Source organism: Tribolium madens, unplaced genomic scaffold (assembly GCF_015345945.1).
Source record: "Tribolium madens isolate multiple individuals breed KSU strain unplaced genomic scaffold, Tmad_KSU_1.1 Scaffold_11;HRSCAF=98;Tcas5.2_LG3b, whole genome shotgun sequence".
Taxonomy (NCBI): domain Eukaryota; kingdom Metazoa; phylum Arthropoda; class Insecta; order Coleoptera; family Tenebrionidae; genus Tribolium; species Tribolium madens.
Window position 1 is genome coordinate 7954667 of NW_025400975.1, and position 23208 is coordinate 7977874.

Genomic DNA, 23208 nt, shown 5'->3' on the forward strand with positions numbered 1-23208 from the left:
GCCGCTCGCCCCCTTCTAAACCTGACATTACCAGATTTTATCAAAATTTATAAAGGGGGATTGCGGCTTTGCCGCTCGCCGTCTTCTAAACCTTCTTCTAACAATTAATAAAAACTCACACTATCGGATTCTGTAAAAATTTATATTTATTCATTATTTAAATTTATTTCGCCCCCTTTTAAACCTCATATTATCTGATTTCACAATTTTTCTGCTAATAAACTGGAAATCTATCTTTTGTTAGTTCAGTGGGTCCATTGATATAATAAATTCATGTCATAACCTCAAATTAAAAAAATAATTTAAATTACACATTCCTTGGTCAAATTTCTTTTATATTGGGCTCTTAAGGTCTTAAACAACACTTCACAAATCACTACCTATAACTATTTTAAGTCGACCAGTATACTTTCGTTTTTCCATCGTTTTCGTTTGATTTTTTTAAAGAGTATGAAAAAGTGTGAATGATTGAAATTCAACGCAGTTTTGGTGCATTTTTTTTTAATTTACATTTTTATGGATTTGTAGCCCAAATAATATGAATTAATGAAAGTCACCCGTTCGTTGCAATAAAGATTGGATCGAATTTTCATTTTTAATCATCGTTTATTGTCTTAAGTTTCATATTTTTTGCTATAGTGGCCCCCGTGGCCCCCCTCTCCAAAGACAATTGCCATTTTTCGCGAGAGAGATAGTTTATTATTTTTTACACGGGTTGAGAGCGTTGGAGCTATCACGTTTTAGTAATTAATAAACAAATTATTACCAAAAAATACTTCTGACTCTAATACAATAATATTTCCAAATCAATTTTTAATACTAATAAAACAAACACTGTTATAGTAAGAAAAAAATTCCTAATACATAATAAATAATCTACTCTTTTTTTTCTGTTTACTATAGTAAAATTAAATTGGCAAATATTTAGAAAATAGATGTGTTTGTGTAAAAGTGTGTTTAGATTGAATAAAAATGATTTAAAAAATTATGTTAAATTTTCTCTGGTTAGATTTCGTCATTCTTAATAATAGATGGTTTTTAGGTATTACTAATAATAATATTGTTTATTTAATTATGTCATTTAAAACTCATTTACTTGTTATCTTATTAGTAAATAAATAACTAATTCAACATTAATTAAAATTATTTTTTAATTTAATTTTTAGTTGCGGTATAAATAAGTTGTGAATAATTTGTTATTTACTCAATTGAAAAATCGGTAACTAAAAAGATTTATTATTGTTATTATTTATTATTGGGTCCGGGCGATTTATTAAGAGGACAATCTTTTCTACGCTTTTTGTACGTTGTATGTTTTAAAATTCTTACCTACAAAAAATAGCAATACTATTAGCAAATAAATGAACAAAATAGTCAAGAAGTGATTATAAAATTAACTAGAGCATGACTAGTGCAGTTGGTAGTGCAAAATTTTAAATACACGAATAGAGAGATGACATTGGTGAGTAAATGTCATGGTAAAAGTTAAAACGCTTGGGCATAAAAACAGAATTTTTACTCCATGACTATCACTAGTCTGAAAAGTAGTCACTTTTGTGAGCTTTGTGGATAAAATAATAATCATTCTGTCAAAAGCAAATCGACGAGGTTTGTTTCATATTTTATTATTTTTTACGATCAATAAAATAAATAATACAAAGATGCAAATGGCATATAAATAAAATATTATATTTACATTTGACTTTTATTCGACTCTGTCGAATTTCAAACAAATTTTCTTGAGAAAATAAATTTTCATGTTTGAAGCTCTTTTCCTGGTCGAAATCACACTTAATTATTTCCTCTTTTCTGTTTCCATGCATTTTTAATAGTAACCTCTTTCAAAATTTGTGTCACACTAAGTACATTTTGTTTTGGGAGAACGAGAGCCATCCCATTACATTTGCATGACGTTTCCATTTACATCAATTTCTCGATTGGACATGATGTAAATACAGAGTGATTATAAATGATTTTCATCTAACCGGCTGTAAATTTCCCATGTAAAATAAAAAACGCCGCTTTACGAAAATAGGGGTACCTACTTGTTTTAAGTCAAAATTAAAAAATCATCCACTTCGAAAATAGACTTCCATTATAAACTTGTTTTCTTCCAAAGTAAACATTATTATCAATTATTATTGGAAATTAGTTGAAACAATAAAAGTTTAATTAACGACAATTTATTATTAATTAATAAGTGACACTAATGACAGAACTAGAGCTTTCAAAAAATTAGAGCGGCACAAATAAAATTACATGCAAAAAAATTCCATAGCTGGCTAGATGAAAATCATTTATAACCACTCTGTAGAATAAATACTAAAAGTTTTATTAGACAATTAACTCTCATTCCAGATTGGAGTGTGGAAATCCTGGCAGAAAGAAGGACTCGATATTAAAGACATCGTGTGGCCTGGAAACAGTCACACACCACCACAAGGAGTTCCTGAAAAGTTTCATCTAAAAATCACTTTTTTGGAAGAACCACCCTATATAAGCCTAGCACCTCCTGATCCAGTTACAGGAAAGTGTTCAATGGATAGAGGGGTGTTGTGCAGAGTGGCCAGCGACGCAGACATCACCGAGTAAGTAGCAAGAAGAATTTTCAGTTTTTTCAAAGTGAAACTTTAAACGTGTAGCATTTATATTCTTGCTCATTCGTGCAAGTGCTCACTTGCAAACCACACGATTAATTTTTATGTTTTTGTTTCGTTTAAGGGTCGACACGACACTGGCCCACCGCAATGGTAGTTTCTATCAATGCTGTTCGGGATTTTGCATCGACCTTTTGCAAAAATTCTCAGAAGAGTTGGGTTTCACCTACGAACTCGTCCGTGTTGAAGATGGGAGATGGGGAACGAACGAAAATGGAAAGTGGAACGGTCTCATTGCTGATCTTGTTAATCGAAAAACGGATATGGTTTTGACGTCGCTGATGATTAATGCTGAGAGAGAAGCAGTAGTGAGTCTTATGCTTTTTCTAGTCATAAAATTGCCCATAAATAATAAACGGTCCATGATAGACCCATAAAACCTAATATGGATACTCTTAGAATTAAAAACTCTTTCAAATAGGCGCATAATATACCGGGTGTTCCATAAGAAAAAACATAACTTTGTTGCGCCACCCTATATAGGAATTACCTATAATGACGAAAATATTTTTGGACCATAGAAAAAATAAATCTCTATCGTCTAAAAGAAACCGCATTTCGTTACCTTCTTTACAGTCAAAGTAATCGAAGAAATACGGAGTTCTGGGACACCCTGTATGTTTGAATTGGTAAAACTTCAATTCAAAGACATAAAACAAAAAGTAATTCCATCATTGGCGTAAAGTAGTCAAATAAAAGTTAGACAGTTTTCGAAGAACAAAATGAGTTTAGTTTTGAAAAGATCACAGATAATTGTGCCGGAAATCACAAGGAATTGCTTTTAGTTTCAATGAAATTTTTGCAAAACAAAAATTCTTTCGGGCTGTCAAGAATTATTAAGTGAGTTTTGTTAATGCCAACTTCGAGATAAAATTAAATCGGTAAGTGCATAAACAGGTTAAGTCTAAATTTGTTTCACGAAAGCAAAATCCAATTACAGAAAGTACAGAAATATTTCACACCGTTCTGGAGAAAACACTAAGAAAGTCATCTAAATTTTAATTTCTATTATAACTTTTTTGAAAATGTCTTGTTATTATTATACTTTACTAAAACGTAATAGCTTGAACGCTCTCACACCCGTGTAAAACGTCAATTTAACCATCTTTGTCACGCGATAGCAATTGTTTTTTCCTGGAAATTGTTGGAAAATTTGGAAGCACTAAAAGTAGAAAAGGGCAAAAGGTGGAGATAGAGTGAAGGTAAGAAATAAAAATTCAATCATAATTCTACGAAGTAGTAGAGTTTCATAGAGAAAAAAGTCAAAAGTGCCTAAATTAACGTTTTAAAGAAAAACAACACTAAGAGTGCGTTGGATTTCAATCATTCAATGTGACACTTCCGACAATTGTTGATATTTCGCCACAATGTGGCTCACATTCTCAAGAAAATCAAACCAATTTTTTAAAGTCATATAAAATCTTTAATCTGTAATTTTTTTGGAATCCACTTATCTAACATTATTTTTTCATGGCTGATTTGAAAAATTAATGTAAATTCATTATTTTTGCGTCTTTCTCAAAGCAATGCGAATTGAATTAAAACAGTTTTTTTTATGACCAATCGGTGAGGTTTTTGCAAAATCTTGAATTTGATTGGTTGGACACATTTGTTAATTTATTGGTCATTTACAAGGACCAATCATAATCATTTCACATTCACGTAATTACAACTAAGGTGAGAACAAACCGGTTTTTATTTCTTATTGGCCAAAATCCGACAAAAGCCTAGCAACGATAAGTAACTCCACCCATTTAAAAAATCGTGAATAATTATTGATTTTTGAATCGAATTTTTATAACAAATCAGCGTTTAGTGAGTTATCTTACTTTAATTGGATCTAATTTTGCACAATGGGTGGAGCCAACCCCAGAGCCAATATGAATCATGCACTTTCGATTATTAGACCAATAAAAAATAAAAAATTATTTAATGCGTTAAAGTTGAGTGTGATTGCTCGATGCTTAGCCAATCAATTACGTCTTTTAAAATCAACCAATCAGAACACGTCTTAGATTTTTCGACAAGAAAAATAAAAATAATTAATATTTTTGCTTTAAAAATCGGCTTCTTTGATTTTATCGCCAATATAAAAAATAATAATTTGAAGAATAAACGTTAATTAATTTTCTTTACTGTCAAATGTCCAAACTGTCAAAATTTGACATTTTTGGAAGATTTACACTAAGTATTGTGTACTAAAATTTGTTTTTTGCTCAATTTTTTTATTCAAAAACACCGATTCGAGTCATTTTTAGGGGGTTTCCAAATCTTTCAAAAAAAAAATTCAAAAATCCATAATTCGACAGACTGATTCTTTCTACACAATTAGTGCAAAACAAAAATTCAAAATGGTTGAAAAAAGAATCCAAATTTTCAAACAAAAGATCATTTGTTTATAGTTATAGTGCTAAACTATCACCAAAATGTACAAAATTTCAATTTCAAAAATTTCAAAAGTACATAATTTGACAGATTGGTTTTTTATGTAAAATCAGTGCAAAATTTAGAACAATTTTAACCATATCATTTTGTTTTTTTTTGTAATTAGTTAGTAATTTATGAATCTTTAGATAATTTGCAGATAAATAATCATTTATTTTTTCAAATTGTTGAAGTTAAAGTAAAAATAAATAAGGTCAGAGCAAAAGTTATGTAATTGAAGTAAGCAAAAAAACTGCAAAACACAAAGACAAGATAAATGCATGCATTATTTTGACAAGTCCGCACTTTTATGTAAAAATTTGTTTGCAAATTGATCAAAAAACAATGAAATAAATGGTAGCTAAGATTATTTTAAACTCGGATTATCGAGGTTCTACTGTAACAAAATTTATATGTATTGTAATTCAGACAAGTTTTATATTATTTTTTCTAGAAAATTAATACTACTTAAAACTAACATATTAAAAAAAAACAAATTCTTCAATCTTTTAAAAGAATATAAATTATATTGTTATTAATACTATTATATCTTCTTAATTATTACCATATCCTTTATAGTAACACCTAAAGAAAAGCTTTTCATGTTTTTATTTTTATGTAATTACTGCTTGATTTTTTTTTTAGTTTAAATAAAAATAAAGCTTTGAAACTGATTTTTTTTAAATAAATACCCATCTAAGAGGGTATGAAAACAACAACTTTTGAAGTAGTAAATTTCTATGAAAATTTATGAAAAGGAAATTTTTTTACAATTATTATAAAACACTTCTCGACAAAAGTTCAAATTTTCACAAGCCATTAAAAATAATTAAGTTTTTCTGGTAACAATACATAAAATATGTTTGAACCTATTTCTGAATGAAAGCGAGTGGAGCATTCAGTGCAATTTGCTTTGTTTCTCTGCAACTATTAAACGTCATAATGCACTATCACAGTTCATTATCACGTTCTAAGATGTTGGGTTTAATTCCCATTACTCGTAAATGATTTTACAATTCCACTTGGCACCAGAAATCCACCACAAAGAGGCACTTGAACAAAATTCAGTTTAATCTTGTAAATGCACAAGATTTTGTCCCTTTGTTGGTGTTAATAAACGACGACTTGTAGTCAAAAACTCCCCAAAATGAATTATTACTAAAACTTAAAAAACTAAAACAGACAAAGAAAAAACTTTCCCACATTTTTAAAAACCACAGTATTTTTTCTACAAAATACGAAAATTACAAGTTTGTATTTTTAATACTTTTTAACTAACAATTTTTAATTGAAAATCAGTTTTTCCATATTTTTCATACTGTACACTGAAATGTCATTCATTTTTTTGCACTGAAAAAATTTTTTATGACACAATTAACATTAGATTTAATTTTATATTTAATTCGAGTGACTTGACACAATTCTGAAGTGTAAATCTTTATAAACTTTTTTTTCAGAGGTGATAAGAGCCAACCTGTTTCTAATAAAGTACATTACGTTTGCTTTTCTGCTTGAAAACTGAAATTAATTTTTTTTAATTCCAATAACACTAAAATGTTGTGTTTTTACGCCTGTTCTGATTATTTGTTATTATTTATTATGTTATGCTAAGTCAAGCAAAACTTTATTAAATTTTTATTGCAATGTTGTTTTTTTTTTAAGTTGTGGAAACAGACTAAAATAATTTCATTAAGTCAAGCAAAACTTTATTAATTTTTTCTTGCACTGTTGTTTTTTTTTAAAGTTGTGAAAATAATTGCATTAATGACATTTTCATGTTAAAAATTTCAACCCAAACAATAAATAAACATTTTTATTAAAAATTTCTAGAATGCGCTTATACAAATAAAATAAACTTTTACATAATAATAGACAATCTACACCCTAAAGCCGTCCGAATTTGGGAAAATGTTACCCTAATAACCAATAAATCAGACAATCTTGAGACTGGCATTTAGTAGACAAGGGTAACATGCATAAAAGATGAAGTTAGGTAAAGAGTGAATAATATTAATTTGTCTTAAAAATTACCTCTGTTTTATTTTACACGAAATATTTTACATCCACTGTTTACTTAATAAATAACGTGTTGAACCATATCAGTGCGGCTTATGTGTTGTAATTAAAACAGTTAAATCATTTGAGCTTTGATGAGGAAAAATAACCCAATTTAGTTATTTAATGTTAAATTGCATTTGTAAGAATGTTTGGCGTTTTTATTATTTCATTAAAAAAACAGGGATTTAATTCTAAATCACTTAAAAATCTAACATTAAATTTTACTGTCTCCTTTTTTAAATTAAAATACGGAAACTTAATAAATTTCAAGAATGAAGTAGATGAAGAGCCCATGTGAGGAATATGTATGCAAGCTGTGGTCCATTACCATGAATTTTAAGTAAAAATTTTAAATATTCATGACGGTCTACGCTGATATGAAAGTGTGCGATTTTTATGGTTACCCTCAGCATGAGAATGAAATATTTAACTTTTCTAATTTTAAAAACAAAAAAATTTCAGCAAGTAACAGAAAATGTTGTTTGCAAACTGAAAAACAAAAATTTTAGCCCTTATTTCAAAGCACGACTTCAGGATTTAACTCTCGACTTAGAGATTCTGAACATGAATGAAAAATCACACTTTGGATTATAAACTACTTTGTCGCAAAACAAACAACTTTTCATTACTATTACAAAAAAAAAATCCTGAAATATGCATAAACTTTCAGAGGAGACGCTGGAAAGGTTGTACATGACGTATTAATTTGGTTTCTATTGTTTAGGCATTCAGATTTGATTTTATTTAACTCTGAGTTAACGACAGATATAACTCGAAGCAACTCGAGCTGATAAGTTATTTTAAAATCGAATTGGGTTAAATGATTTATGAATTTGTCAGGGTGAGATTCATTTCAGCGTGCTAAAATTAGATGATTTATGAAAAAAGAAATTTATCTATATGAATACTCAATCAGGTTTAGAGTTCAAAATTTATCGCAAAAAAAATATAAAATATTTTATTTTACTACCACTATTAGTTATATTATATGATATTATTATCAATTGGTGATTTTTTTTTCTTATTGGTGAAAAACATTTTTTTTTTCACATACAGAATGTTCCGGCTAGACCTCACATTAGAAGTTTTGAAAGTTCTAACAATGATATTTACCTAAAATTTTGTTAATAGCCATAATCGGTTAGGTTTTGCTCAATGAAAATATTTTCAAGATGGCGGCACTTCCTGTTACACTTCCTGAGAGTTTTTATTAGACTTCCCTATACCTAAGTTTAACCGTTTTCGAAATATTTATACCTTTTTACATTTTTTTGGATTTAAATCTTCCTATTCAAAAATCGATAACTCTACCATTTTTTATTGTTTTGAAACCGTATTTGGGTATACGAGAGAGAAAGGTTAGATCTTTTCTTTGGTGTATTCATAATTGAAAAAATAGTTAACAAACCGCCAAAATGTAAGGTTACGTTTTGGAAACTTCAAATACCCTTAACTCAATTTTTCTAAATGTAACACCCCAATTTTTTTTAATTAAATAGAAGAGAATTTAATTCTGATTCGATCTGTAGTAACATTCCCTATACCTATGTTTGATAGTTTTCAAGTTATAGTAACTTTTTTTGATTTTGTGAGAAATTCATTAGCTACTTTAGCATAGTTTGTCATAGAAATAAGAAAAAATAAAATATCAAAGTTATTCAAATTTAGATTAAATAAATTTAATTTGTATTTAAGAAAAGAATAACACAATTGTGAAAAAAACTTGGCGTTTTTTCAGTGAGAAATATTTTAAAGAAAAAATTGGGGCCTTCCATTTGAAAAAATTCAGTTACGGGTATTTAAAGTTTCCCAAACGTAACCTTAAATTTTGGAGGTTTGTTAATTATTTTTCCAATTATAAATACACAAGAGAAAAGATCTAACCTTTCTTTTTCATATGCCCAAATACGATTTCAAAATAATTAAAAATGGTAGAGTTATCAATTTTTGGAGAGGAAAATGCAAATTGAAAAAAAATCAAAAAAGTCTAAGTATTTCAACACGCAATTTGTTAAAAACACCAATGGCACTTGAAAAAATCCAATAATTACACTTTACACATTTCATTTTATCGAATTGTTATCGAATTTTCATTGTTTTGGTTGCTTTTTGTTTAATCACAAATTTACAAGAGAATTACTTCACTTGTATAATAAACTAGTATTTTTATTAAAAAGAAAAAAGATTTACATATTTTCAATTCATTTTAATTTTTTTTTTCAGCATAAAATTACTATTTCGAATATTCATCCAACAAAAGCTCTACTTTTTGAACGTTTAATTGTACTGCCATTACAATCGTGTCTTTGGCGGAGATAAATGTATTTTGCCTAGTTGTACATAAAATCGTTCAACTACTAAATGGGTTTCGCTCAATAATCCGTTTACAAACTTTTTGTGAAATCATGCATAAAGCCTGACTGTCGAATTCAAAATGACGATTTTAAAGAAAAAAAAACTCACAAGTTGTAATTATTTTATTCAATCCTCTATGTTAAAATTATATTTTATCTACTCTTTTCTTCATGTTAAAATGAAATTTTATCGTCTAGATGATACATCTATTGTTTTATATCTGCGGTTGTTAGTTGCTAACGATCTTTGACATTAGATTTCATTGTTGAATTTTACTTTGACATTTATAAATATCGACCAAATTGACTACAAAATACTTTTTATTTTTTTTTGGCTTTGTTTGTGAATGAAAAATTACCAAAAAATTAGAGAATGTGCCTTACTAATGCCCAGATAAGTGTGAAAAAATTCAACAATTTTATTTAATTAGAAGTGGGGATTTTCTTTTTGGGCGTAACGGATGCCCCACCCGATATAATAAATAACTATTAATCCAAAAAGGTATTCAATACCTCGATTATTTCACCGTTTCTTCTCCCAGCACGTGTTATTATGTGTAGAAGAGGTAAAAAGGACTCTGATAGATTCCGTGAGGAAGGTAGAACACCGTAATCTAATTTGTTCGACTGTAAAGCTTCATTTGTGGAGCGTCGGGTCAAATAATGTCGTAAAATAAAACCACCGACCCTAGATGCTCTTCACTCAGTTTTTGGTAAATGTTATTGTTTGCGGTACAATAGGATTCTCCACATATACAAAAATAAAGATCAAAATAAAAGACGCCTACAGTGTAATAATAATAAATTAACAAAAGTAAGTTTCTCTATAAAATACCAAAAATTATCACTTGTAATTTTCTTTCTCAATTTTACTACATCCAGGCCTTAATCCATTTTGTCAGATTGCAACTTAAATAAACCTAATGAGTATCATCAATTTTAAAACATTTTCAAAGTTACAGAATTGCCTCGAAATATATGACCCAAAGGAGATTTGGAAAGTAGTAGGCAATAAAATTCTTCACAGGAGTAATAAATTTAAGTAAATTTTTCACAGTTCCTCATTATGAAGATCTACAGGCTGTCGTTAGTGCAAAGTTTGAAAATTGTAGGATTACTTTTTGTTTTACTTCACATTGACTAATTTTTTTACAAAAACACTCTTAATTTTTTTTTCTGTTACATTTTCTATCTCTTATTTTTATGTTAGGTTTTCCACTTTTTTATTCTTTTTGTTATTTTTCATTCTATTCGTTCCATTTTTCCAACTTTTCAGGAAATATCCTGATTTCAAACTTTGCAGAATCTGGTTTTTTTCTCTGTTTTATTTTCTATCTCTTATTTTTATGGTCGGTTTTCTACTTTTTAATTTTCCACTTTTTTATTCTTTTTGTTATTTTTCATTCAATTCATTCCGTTTTTCCTGCTTTTTAGGAAATATCCTGATTTCAAACTATGCAGAATCTGTTTTTTTTTCTCTGTTACATTTTCTATCTCTTATTTTTATTTTCGGTTTTCTACTTTTTAGTTTTCCACTTTTTTATTCTTTTTGCTATTTTTTATTCTATTCATTCAATTTTTCCTACTTTTCAGGAAATATCCTGTTTTCAAACTTTGCAGAATCTGTTTTTTTCTCTGTTACATTTTCTATCTCTTATTTTTATTTTCGGTTTTCTACTTTTTAGTTTTCCACTTTTTTATTCTTTTTGCTATTTTTTATTCTATTCATTCCATTTTTCCTACTTTTCAGGAAATATCTTGATTTCAAACTTTGCAGAATCTGTTTTTTTTTCTCTGTTACATTTTCCACCTCTTATTTTTATTTTCGGTTTTTTACTTTTTAGTTTTCCACTTTTTTATTCTTTTTGCTATTTTTTATTCTATTCATTCCATTTTTCCTACTTTTCAGGAAATATCCTGTTTTCAAACTTTGCAGAATCTGTTTTTTTCTCTGTTACATTTTCTATCTCTTATTTTTATTTTCGGTTTTCTACTTTTTAGTTTTCCACTTTTTTATTCTTTTTGCTATTTTTTATTCTATTCATTCCATTTTTCCTACTTTTCAGGAAATATCTTGATTTCAAACTTTGCAGAATCTGTTTTTTTTCTCTGTTACATTTTCTCTCTTATTTTTATGTTCGGTTTTCTACTTTTTCGTTTTCCACTTTTTTATTCTTTATGTTATTTTTCATTCTATTTATTCCATTTTTCCTACTTTTCAGGATATATACTGATTTCAAACTTTGCAGAATCTGTTTATTTTCTGTTACCTTTTCTCTCTTATTTTTATGTTCGGTTTTCTACTTTTTTATTCTTTTTGTTATTTTTCATTTTATTCATTCCATTTTTCCTACTTTTCAGGAAATATCCTGATTTCAAACATTGCAGAAACTGGTTCTATAATTTCATCATAAATTACTCCCAGCTTTGATGATTTGTTAAACCCGCCTCTTGTCAAAAGGTTGCATGCGATTAGCCAAGTTCTGGCACCGAAATATGTTTGCATAAACCCACATTTCCACCAACTGTTACAAGAGGGACTATACAGGCTGTTCCGGCAAAACACCACATTAGAAGTTTTAGAAGTTCTAACAATGATATTTATCTAAAGTTTTGTTAGATCGGTTAGATTCTGCTCAATTAAAATATTTTCAAGTTGGCGGCACTTCCTGTTACACCGAAAATGGATATCAACTTCGTTATTTTAAATAGAAAGTTGTGTTTTTTTTGCGTTTTTGGATTACTCAAGTGATTTTGAGAGAGTTTTCATTAGCCTTCCCTATATCTAAGTTTAACCGTTTTGGAAATATTTAGACCTATTTAACAATTTTTGGATTTGGATCTTCTTATTCAAAAATCGATAATTCTACCATTTTCGATTATGTTGAATCCGTATTTGGGTATACAAGAGAGAGAAAGGTTAGATCTTTCTTTCCTTTGGTGCATTCATAATTGGAAAAAGACTTAACAAACCGCCAAAATGTAAGGTTACGTTTAGGAAACTTCAAATAACCTTAACTCAATTTTTTCTTTACTAAATGGAGGAGAATTTAGTTCTGCTCCAATCAGTATTAACATTCCCTATACCTATGTTTGATAGTTTTCAAGTTATAGTAACTTTTTTTGATATTGTGAGAAATTCATTAGCTACTTTAGCATAGGTTAAATAAGAAAAAAATAGAATATCAAAGTTATTCAAATTTAGATTAAATAAATTAATTTGTATTTACGAAAAGAATAACACAATTGTGAAAAATAACTTGGCGTTTTTTCAGTGAGAAATATTTCCATGGCAAACTATGCGAAAACTACCATGGATATAGTAAAAAAGTCAAAATAACTTGGAAATCATTAAGTTTAGGTATAGGGAGTATTGATACAGATTGATACAGAATTAAATTCTCTTTCATATAGTGAAGAAAAAATTGGGACCTTCCATTTGAAAAAATTCAGTTACGGGTATTTGAAGTTTCCCAAACGTAACCTTAAATTTTGGAGACTGTTTAATTATTTTTCCAATTATAAATACACGAAATAAAAGATCTAATCTTTCTTTTTCATATGCCCAAATACGGTTTCAAAATATTTAAAAATGGTAGAGTTATCGATTTTTAGAGAGGAAAATGCAAATTAAAAAAAATCAAAAAGGTCTAAATATTTCGAAAACGGTTAAATTTAGGTATAGAGAAGTCTAATAAAAACTCTCTTAAAACCACTGTTAGAACTCCTAATACTTCTAATACAGGGTTTAGCCGGAACATCCTGTATAATGTGATCTACGCAATGTTATTTTCTTTCTTTCCTCTTTCTTATTTTTTCATCAATGTTGTTATTCTGTGAAAATCAACATTGTTTCACAAAAAATAGATGTTTTTTTTTGAAGAAGCAAAGTGAGAAAAGTACAACAAAACAATAATTTAAAAATTTTGAGATGAAAATCAAAAAGAAAATTAAAAGCAGATTTTCACTTTATTTTATAAGTTTAGGGATGACTAAAATTTAATTTTTTAACAGAGACATTAGTCAAAAAATAGTAAGTGCCCACATTTCTAACCCCTATTTTCGACACTTTAACAATTAACAAATTGTTCCCCTGAATGTGCAAAACAATTAAAAAACTACAAGTAATAAACCGACTGAGATTAAAGTGTTTTATAATTGAATTTTGGACCAATTTTTTTGTACCTCCAAAAAGGGTTAATATAAACGTTTAAGTGTTATTAAAGTCTGATAAAAACTCACTCAAAATCACTTGAGTAATCCAAAAACCATAAAAAAACATAATTTTCCATTTAAAGTAACGAAGTTGATACTCATTTTCGGTGTCATCTTGAAAATATTTTCATAGTCAAAATTTTAAATAAATATCACAGTTAGAACTCCTAATGCTTTTAATACAGGGTTTAGCCGGAACATCCTGTATAATATAATCTATGCAATGTTTTTTCTTTCTTTCCTCTTTCTTATTTTTTTCATCCAAAAAATAGATGTTTTTTTTTGAAGAAGCAAAGTGAAAAAAGTAAAACAAAACAATAATTAAAAAATTTTGAGATGAAAATCAAAAAGAAAATTAAAAGCAGATTTTCACTTTATTTTATTAGTTTAGGGACTGACTAAAATTTAATTTTTTAACAGAGAAATTAGTTGAAAAATAGTAAGTGCCCACATTTCTAACCCCTATTTTCGACACTTTAACAATTAACAAATTGTTCCCCTGAAATGTGCAAAACAATAAAAAAAACTACAAGTAATAAACTGACTGAGATTAAAGTGTTTTAATAATTGCATTTTTGACTAATTTTTTTGTACCTCGAAAAAGGGTAAATATAAACAGTAAAGTCTGATAAAAACTCTCTCAAAATCACTTGAGTAATCCAAAAACCAATAAAAAACATAATTTTCCATTTAAAATAACGAAGATTTTCGGTGTAATTTTGAAAATGTTTTCATAGTCAAAATTTTAGATAAATCACTGTTAGAACAGTGCGGTTTATCCGGAACACTGGCATAAAATAAAAACTTGAAAATTTTAACATATTTTAAGAGAGCGAAAAATTGTATTTTTTCAGGTAGACTTCAGTGTTCCTTTTATGGAAACAGGAATTGCAATTGTGGTGGCGAAACGAACTGGAATTATTTCTCCGACGGCATTTTTGGAACCTTTTGACACGGCCTCTTGGATGCTTGTGGGTGTTGTCGCAATTCAAGCTGCCACTTTCACAATTTTCCTTTTTGAATGGCTGTCTCCGAGTGGATTCAATATGAGACTGTCGTTTAATCAGGTTTGTATTAATTAATAATCGAATTGAGCGGATATTTATCCTCTTTATAACTTTACCCCGTTTTCTTAATTAAAATTCACACCCAATGTTTTTCACCCAGTTATCGTCTAGTTTTCACTCGATATTTCACTTCTTTGTAAGCCAACAAAATTAAAAATTTCACAAAACGCTCTTCTATTTGAAAAAATAATGATTTTGCAGAGCTGTCTTGGAATAGTTGTTTTCTTTTAATCATAAAATTATCTATGTTAGGGAATTATAACTAGTCAGAAATTTACTATTTTTGGAAATTAAAAAACGATATGAGATTTTCATCAATTTTATCTTGAAGTCTTTAAGTATAGTAAGATTTTTTTCATCTCTGACTACCAGTTTTTTAAAGCATTTCACAACCTAATTTGAAATAAAATATAATATTTTCTCAATTAGGAGCGTGCAAATCAACCATCATTCTCTTCGCATTAATGTTGTAACAGATGTGGCCATTACATTTGGTCAGATAAATGTTACGACCTTAGAACAAATTTTATTGCAGTTTTGCTAATTTATTGGAAGGTAGAAGAAACTTAACTTTAAAAATGCAAAAAAATATACGAAAAATCAATTCCAAACACATATAAGGGCTTCATTTTAATTTTTGTTCTAGAACTTTTCCTATTTTCTCATCTTCAAAAACTATAAACATGAGCACTGTCACCTGTTTAAATGATTAAATTTTAAGAAAATTTTGAGAAAATATCGTTTATTTTTAATTAGTGTTTTCATTAGGAAGCACTTATTGTCTCAGGATGAATGGAAGAATCGTTAATTTTATCCATAAATTAATTAATTAAAAAATTCCTTTATTGTTCGTTGTGTTATTATAATTACAAACAACATTAATTATAAATTTAAATTTGTACCAACAATTATGAAATTCGAAAAGGAAAATAAAAGCATTCATATTAATAATACGTTAAACACGTTCGCGTAATGAACAGTTTGTTTAATTATTATTATGTGGATTCAGTTTTTGATACATAAAATCCATTTTGTTGGCTTTCAGTTGCTGTATTTCTAATAATTATAAATAATTATACTTACCTCTTTTAGAATTTTTTTTCTGAAAGTGGCAACAAACTTAAGTCAAAATAGTTAGAGTAATTTTTATCCTAATCCCCAGTTTCAAATAATATACCAAAAAATATACCATTTTCGATTTAATTCGGTAATTTTTTGGCTCATTTGGGTGAAATTTCACTTGAAAAAGGCAAAAATAATTTCGTTTTCGACTCCTAATTTGGCTATCTTGATCAAAGACAATTAAGATTTTTACTCAAAAATAGGGAAAAAGCACCATTTTCTATCTAATTACGAGATTTCTCGGCTTGCTTGAGCAAAATGTTGCAAAGGAAAAGTGATTTTTAACTGAGGAAGCAAAAATAACGTTATTTTTGACCAAATTTGGTATTTTTTTGACAAAATTTTGCAAAATCTTAAAAAAACAGCTTTTAACTCAAAAACATGTCAAACGCGTTAAAAGGTGCACTTTGTCGTTTTTTGGTTGTGAATAATGTATTTTTTTAAATAGTAGGTTTTTAGCTGAAAAAATTTCTTTTACGCTCGAAAATGTCAAAAACAGCATAATTTGGTAATTTTTGAGCCTTTTTGAGCAAAATTTTATAATTGTATAATAAGAAGATTCAAAAATAATTGAAACGGCAAAAATATTCTCATTTTCGATCTAATTTGTTCAGTTTTGGTCTGTTTTAGGGAAAAAATTCAGTTTATAAGCTCAAAAATGTATTTAACTGCTTAAAAAAGCAAAAATAGCACAATTTTTATCGATTTTTTGACTGATTTGGCCAAAATTTTTCAAAAAAATTGCATTTCTTGCTGAAGAACTTTCTTATATGCTTGAGAAAGTGCAAAATAACATCATTTTCGATTTAGTTTTGTGATTTTTTTATCTAGTCTCGATAAACTCTTCAATTCAAAATTTGAGTTTTTATCTTAAAAACATGCTAAAACGTTCAAAAAAGCAAAAATAGTATGATTTTCGACCAAATTTGACCATTTTTTTTCGGTAAAAAACACAACAAAACAAGTGAAACACAAATATTAAAAAAAATTTACTCAACAAAGGTAAGTTGTATCGAAAAAACGCAAAAGACCTCTTTTTGTAAAAATTATGGAATAGTTAGAGTAATTTTTATCCTAACCCCCAGTTAAAACAAATATACAATTTTGACTTGATTTGGTAATTTTTTTGCCCATTTGGGTGAAATTTTACTTAAAAAAGGCAAAAATAATTTCGTTTTCGATCCCTAATTTGGCTAATCTAGCAAAATTTTGTGAAAAAAATTAGTTTTGGCTCGGAAACGTTTTCATTCGCTTAAAAATAGGCAGAAATAATATAGTTTTTTGCCTAATTAATGTTTGGGTATGTTTTGATCAAAAACAATTAAAATTTTTAGTCGAAAATAGGCAAAAAGCACTATTTTCTATCTAATTAGAAGATTTCTCGGCTTGCTTGAGCAAAATATTGCAAAGGAAAAGTGTATTTTTGACATGTTAAACGTGTTAAAAAGTGCACTAACTTTGATGTTTTTTACTTGTGAATATTTTTTTTAAAGGGGGTTTTTAGGTTACCAAACTTAATCCAGTGAAGCAGACCAAAATAGAACTGTAGTTCATTGATTTTGTGGCATATTTTAGCAAAATTTTGCGAAAAAAGAAGTTTTTAGCTGAAAAACATGTCTTTACTCTCAAAAAGATCATAAATAGCATAATTTTCAATCTAATTTGGTCATTTTTAAGCCTTTTTGAGCAAAATTTTATAATAACAAGGTTCAAAAATAATTTAAACAGCAAAAATATGATCAATTTCGATCTAATTTGGTCTGTTTTAGCGAAAAAAACTAACTTTATTAGCCCAAAAANAGTTTATTAGCTGAAAAATGTATTTAACTGCCTCAAAAAGTAATAATAGCACAAAAAATTGCATTTCTGCGTGAATAACTTTCTTAAACGCTTCAGAAAATAAAAAATATGATATTTTCGATTTAATTTCGTGATTTTTTTATCTTGTCTCGATAGTCTTATTCAAAAATTGAGTTTTTATTTTAAAAACATGCTAAAACGTTTAAAAAAGCAAAAATAGGATGATTTTCGACCAAATTTGATCATTTTTTTCTCGGTAAAAACACTACAAAACAAGTGTAATATAAATATTAAAAAAAATTTACTCAACAAAGGTAAGTTGTATCGAAAAAACGCAAGAGACCTCTTTTGCAGTAACTTTGTCGTTTTTTGCTTGTGAATAATTAAAAAAAAAAAACTAAATCGAGTAAGGTTCAAAAATAATTGAAATGGCAAAAATATTATCACTTTCAATCTAATTTGGTAAGTTTAGATCTGTTTTAGCGAAAAGACTCAGTTTATTAGCCCAAAAATGTATTTAACTGCTTAAAAAAGTAAAAATAGTATAATTTTTATCGATTTTTCGACTGGTTTGGACCAAATTTTCCAAAAAAAATGCATTTCTCGCTGAAGAACTTTCTTAAATGCATAAGAAAGTACAAAATAACATCATTTTCGATTTAATTTCGTAATTTTTTATCTTGTCTGGATGAAGTCTTATTCAAAATTTGAAAAAACATGCTGAAACGTTCAAAAAAGCAAAAATAGTATAATTTTCGACCAAATTTAACCACTTTTTTTCGGTAAAAACACAACAAAACAAGTATAACACAAATATTAAAAAAAATTACTCAACAAACTACGAAACTTAGTTTAGGACGCCCCTGATTAAAAATTTTGACATAAACATAATCAACTATACCAAATTTTGTAATTTTATTGAAAATGGTTTCTAAAATATTAAACAAAATCCATTAAAAGAGAGTGTAGCTTCCTTACATGGTATTTTTCAATACTTCTATCTTAAAATTGAATATTCTATCACCTGTTTAAATTTGTAACAATAAAAATGGAACACTCTGTATAGTTTTTGTAGGGGATTTCTTGTCGTGTTTCTTACAAGTTTTCATTATAAATAATTTTGGTACAGGTTAAATTGGGTTATATAATATTTTGTTATTAATGTTCGCTATCTTACTTTGGAAGACAACTGACTTTAATAACTAAATAATTAATTGAAAATTAATTGCTTTCAAAAACAATTTTGCGTGTCAATTATAAATATGATGCAGTGTCATAAAATCTAAATTTAGATGAAACTACAAAAGGTACTTTCACCGTGATCTTTTTCCATTTTTGTCAACACAACAAAACAAGTGTAATACAAATATTAAAAAATTTTTACTCAACAAAGGTAAGTTGTATCGAAAAAACGCAACAGACCTCTTTTTGTAAAAGTTATGGAATATAAAATTTTGTTTCTGTAAGTGACAAGAAACTTACGTCAAAATAATTAGAGTAATTTTTGTCCTAACCTCCAGTTTAAAAAAATATACCAAAAAATATACCATTCTCGACTTGATTTGATAATTTTTTGGCCCATTTGAGTGAAATTTTACTTAAAAAAGGCAAAAATAATTTTATTTTCAACCCCTAATTTGGCTATTCTAGCAAAATTTTGTGAAACAAATCACTTTTGTCCCGAAAACGTTTTTATTCCCTTGAAAATAGACAGAAATAATATAGTTTTTTGCCTAACTAATTTTTGGGCATATTTTGATCAAAAACAATTAAGATTTTTAGTCAAAAATAAGCAAAAAGCACTATTTTCTATCTAATTAGAAGATTTCTCGGCTTGCTTGAGCAAAATATTGCAAAGGAAAAGTGTATTTTTGACTGAATAACATTATTTTTGACTGAATTTGATAATTTTTTGACAAAAATTTGCAATACCTCAAAAAAAAAACAGTTTTTAACTCAAAAACATGTTAAACGCGTTAAAAAGTGCACACTAACTTTGACGTGTTTTGCTTGTGAATATTTTTTTTTTTTTTAAAGGGGTTTTTAGGTTACCAAACTTAATCCAGTGAAACAGACCAAAATAGAATTGTAGTTCATTGATTTTGTGGCATATTTTAGCAAAATTTTGCAAAAAAAGAAGTGTTTAGCTAAAAAACTTGTCTTCACTCTCAAAAATATCAAAAATTGCATAATTTTCAATCTAATTTGGTCATTTTTGAGCCTGTTTGATCAAAATTTTATAATATGAAGATTCAAAAATAATTGAAACGGCAAAAATATTATCATTTTCGATCTAATTTCTTAAGTTTTGGTCTGTTTTAGCAAAAAACTCAGTTTATTAGCTGAAAAATGTATTTAACTGCCTCAAAAAGTAATAATAGCACAAAAAATTGCATTTCTGCGTGAACAACTTTCTTAAACGCTTCAGAAAATAAAAAATATGATATTTTCGATTTAATTTTGTGATTCTTTTATCTTGTCTCGATAAAGTCTTATTTAAAAATTGAGTTTTTATTTTTAAAAACGTGCTAAAACGTTTAAAAAAGCAAAAATAGTATGATTTTCGACCAAATTTGATCATTTTTTTTTCGGTAAAAACACAACAAAACAAGTATAACATAAATAAAAAAGATTTTACTCAAAAAGGGTAAGTTGTATCGAAAAATCGCAAGAGACCTCTTTTTTGTAAAAAACTACGAAACTTAGAATTTTATTGTTGAAAGTAACAATCGCCAAAATAGTTATAGAACTTTTTATCCTAAAAATTGTGACATAAAGGTAATCAACTATACCAAATCCATTAAAAGGGAGTGTACATAGTATTTTTCAATACTTTTATCTTAAAATTGAATATTCTATCACCTGTTTAAATTTGTAACAATAAAAATGGAACACTCTGTATAGTTTTTGTAAGGGATCTCTTCTCGTGTTTCTTACAAGTTTTCATTATAAATAATTTTGGTACATGTTAAATTGGCTAATATAATATTTTGTTATTAATGTTCGCTATACTCAGTTTGGAAGACAACTGACTTTAATAACTAAATAATTAATTGAAAATTAATTGCTTTCAAAAACAATTTTGCGTGTCAACTATAAATATGATGCAGTGTCATAAAATCTAAATTTAGATGAAACTACAAAAGGTGTTTTCACCGTGATCTTTTTCCATTTTAGTCAACACCATCAGCATCACATCGTTTTTCGTTATTCCGCACTTACTGGCTGGTTTGGGCTGTCCTTTTTCAAGCGGCGGTTCATGTTGATTCTCCCAGGGGATTCACAGCACGTTTTATGACAAATGTTTGGGCGATGTTCGCCGTAGTCTTCCTCGCCATATACACTGCCAACCTCGCAGCCTTCATGATCACAAGAGAGGAGTTTTTTGAATTCTCAGGTAAGCACAAGAATTATTAATTCGGAAACAAGTAAATAATGTAATCTGTTTTCGTAAAAATCTGTTTCTTCTGGATCATCCTGGAAATACTCGTAATTCACTGCATCCACAATACAATAAAATTTTTGTTTAAGCAAGTTAAAAAATTGTAAAATTAAATCGAAATTGATATTATTTTTTAGTTTGTTTCGCTCGACTTTCTTAGTTTTTGAACCAGAGGTTCATTTATTTTGCAAAATCTTGTCCAAACATGCTTAAAAATCACAAAACTGTTGATATTGATGTTATTTTGAACAAAATTAAAACAAAAATGCAAAATTGAGTCGAAAATACTTTTAAACACGTTCTTGTACTATAATCACAGGTTTTCGCGAGTTTTCCCTAAAACAAACTAAAACTCAACAAATTAAGTTGAAAACTATAGGAGTATTATTTTTGCATGGATGGGTTTAACTCTTTACAGCTAAAAACGCATTTTTTTTTAAAAACAAGCCGAAAAATTACAGAATTAGGCCGAAAATGATGTCACTTTAGCCTTTTTCGAGAGTTTAAGCAAATTTTTGAGCTGAAAAATCCGTTTTTTCGACACTAAATTGTTATAAAATAATTATATTTTACTTTAACTGGGTTTTTTCGACAAATAGTCTAAAAAAAATTAAAAACCACCAAACTGATTAAAAATATTTCTACTATTTGTTTTTACGATATTTCACTAAACAAGGTCAAAAATGACTCTTTTGTCTTTTTCGAATGCTTTTTCAGCTAGAAGTACAATTATTTTACAATATTTTGTTAAAAACAAGCCAAAAATTTAACAAAATGGGTCAAAATAGTTGTTATTTTTCTTTTTTTGTTTGAGTGTTAATCACGTTTTTGAGATAAAAACAAAAAAATCGAAAAACTTCTCTTAAACAGGCTAAAAAATTACAAAATTAAAACTAAATTGATATTATTTTTAGCTTGTTTTGCTGAAATTTTTTCGGTTTTGAACCAAAGACTCATTTATTTTGCAAAATCTTATCCAAACACGCCAAGAAATTACAAAACGAATTTATTTTGACTTAATTTTGTTTGTTTCAATCGATTTAACTCGTTTTTAAGCAAAATAAGACACATTTTGTACTGACATCTCAGGTTTTTCGGGAGTTTTCTCTAAAATAAACTAAAAATTCAACAAATTAATTCAAAAACTATATTATTTTTGAATTCTTCGAGGATTGTAACACTTTTTTCAGCTAAAAACGCGATTATTTTTCAAAATTTCGTTAATAACAAGCCGAAAAATTACAGAATCACTTTTGCTTTTTCGAGAGTTTAAGCAAATTTTTGAGCTGAAAAATCCGTTTTTCGACACTAAATTATTGTAAAAAAAATATATTACACCTTTACCTTACTTTTAGACGTTAACTGGGTTTTTTAACAAATAGTCTTAATTTTTTTTTTAAATTAACGAGTGTGATAAAAATTTGTGTTCACTTTTAGCAAAATTTTCTCAGTTTAATCAATTTGAACTATCGTAATCCCCTCATAAATTAGCGTAATTGCTTGTCGTAAATTAACAAAACACGTGGTGTGTCAATTATGATGGGCCCTGGAATACCTAATCTGTTGAATAATTCGTCAAAGCTTTGCTAGTTTGACGGCTGAAAAGGATACATCAGTGAAACAATTTTATTGTCGATTGGAAACGTACAGATACCTAATTTAGAATTCCATTTCAATTTTTGAGTGTCAAACATGCATATCTGATTTGAGAACGGGATTCAAATCATTCCTCACGACAAAAGACCTTCTGACAGTCCTAGATTGATTTTAAATCTATTATAAAAATGATAAACATAGTAGAAAAATCTTTAATAGTAATCCCAGAGTAATTTAGAAAAAAAATCTAAAAAAAAATCTAATCTTTGTGAAAAACCACAATTTAATACTAATGCACCCTTCCAAAAAAATATTTTAGCTGTTTTTAGTAATAATAAAATTGATTATCAATTAATCATGGATTTTTATACGACAATGCGACCCTAACAAAAATTACGTTTTTCCACCCTAATTTCAGAAAGAAAAATGGTCAATTAAAAATTTTACCTCACTCATCTCTCAAAGGACAATAA

The 23208-nt window shown here is 27.7% G+C and overlaps 1 protein-coding gene across 3 annotated transcripts in view; it reads left to right on the forward strand.

The window, feature by feature from the left end:
• Positions 1–23208, forward strand: part of LOC123009466 (glutamate receptor ionotropic, NMDA 2B) — a 127336-nt gene that overhangs the window by 76199 nt on the left and 27929 nt on the right. For all 3 annotated transcript variants that reach the window (XM_044405853.1, XM_044405932.1, XM_044406013.1), the window contains exons 5-8: positions 2359–2588; positions 2722–2965; positions 14563–14775; positions 20875–21094. In XM_044405853.1, coding sequence (XP_044261788.1) covers positions 2359–2588; positions 2722–2965; positions 14563–14775; positions 20875–21094 — 907 coding nt within the window. The remainder of the gene's footprint in view (positions 1–2358; positions 2589–2721; positions 2966–14562; positions 14776–20874; positions 21095–23208) is intronic.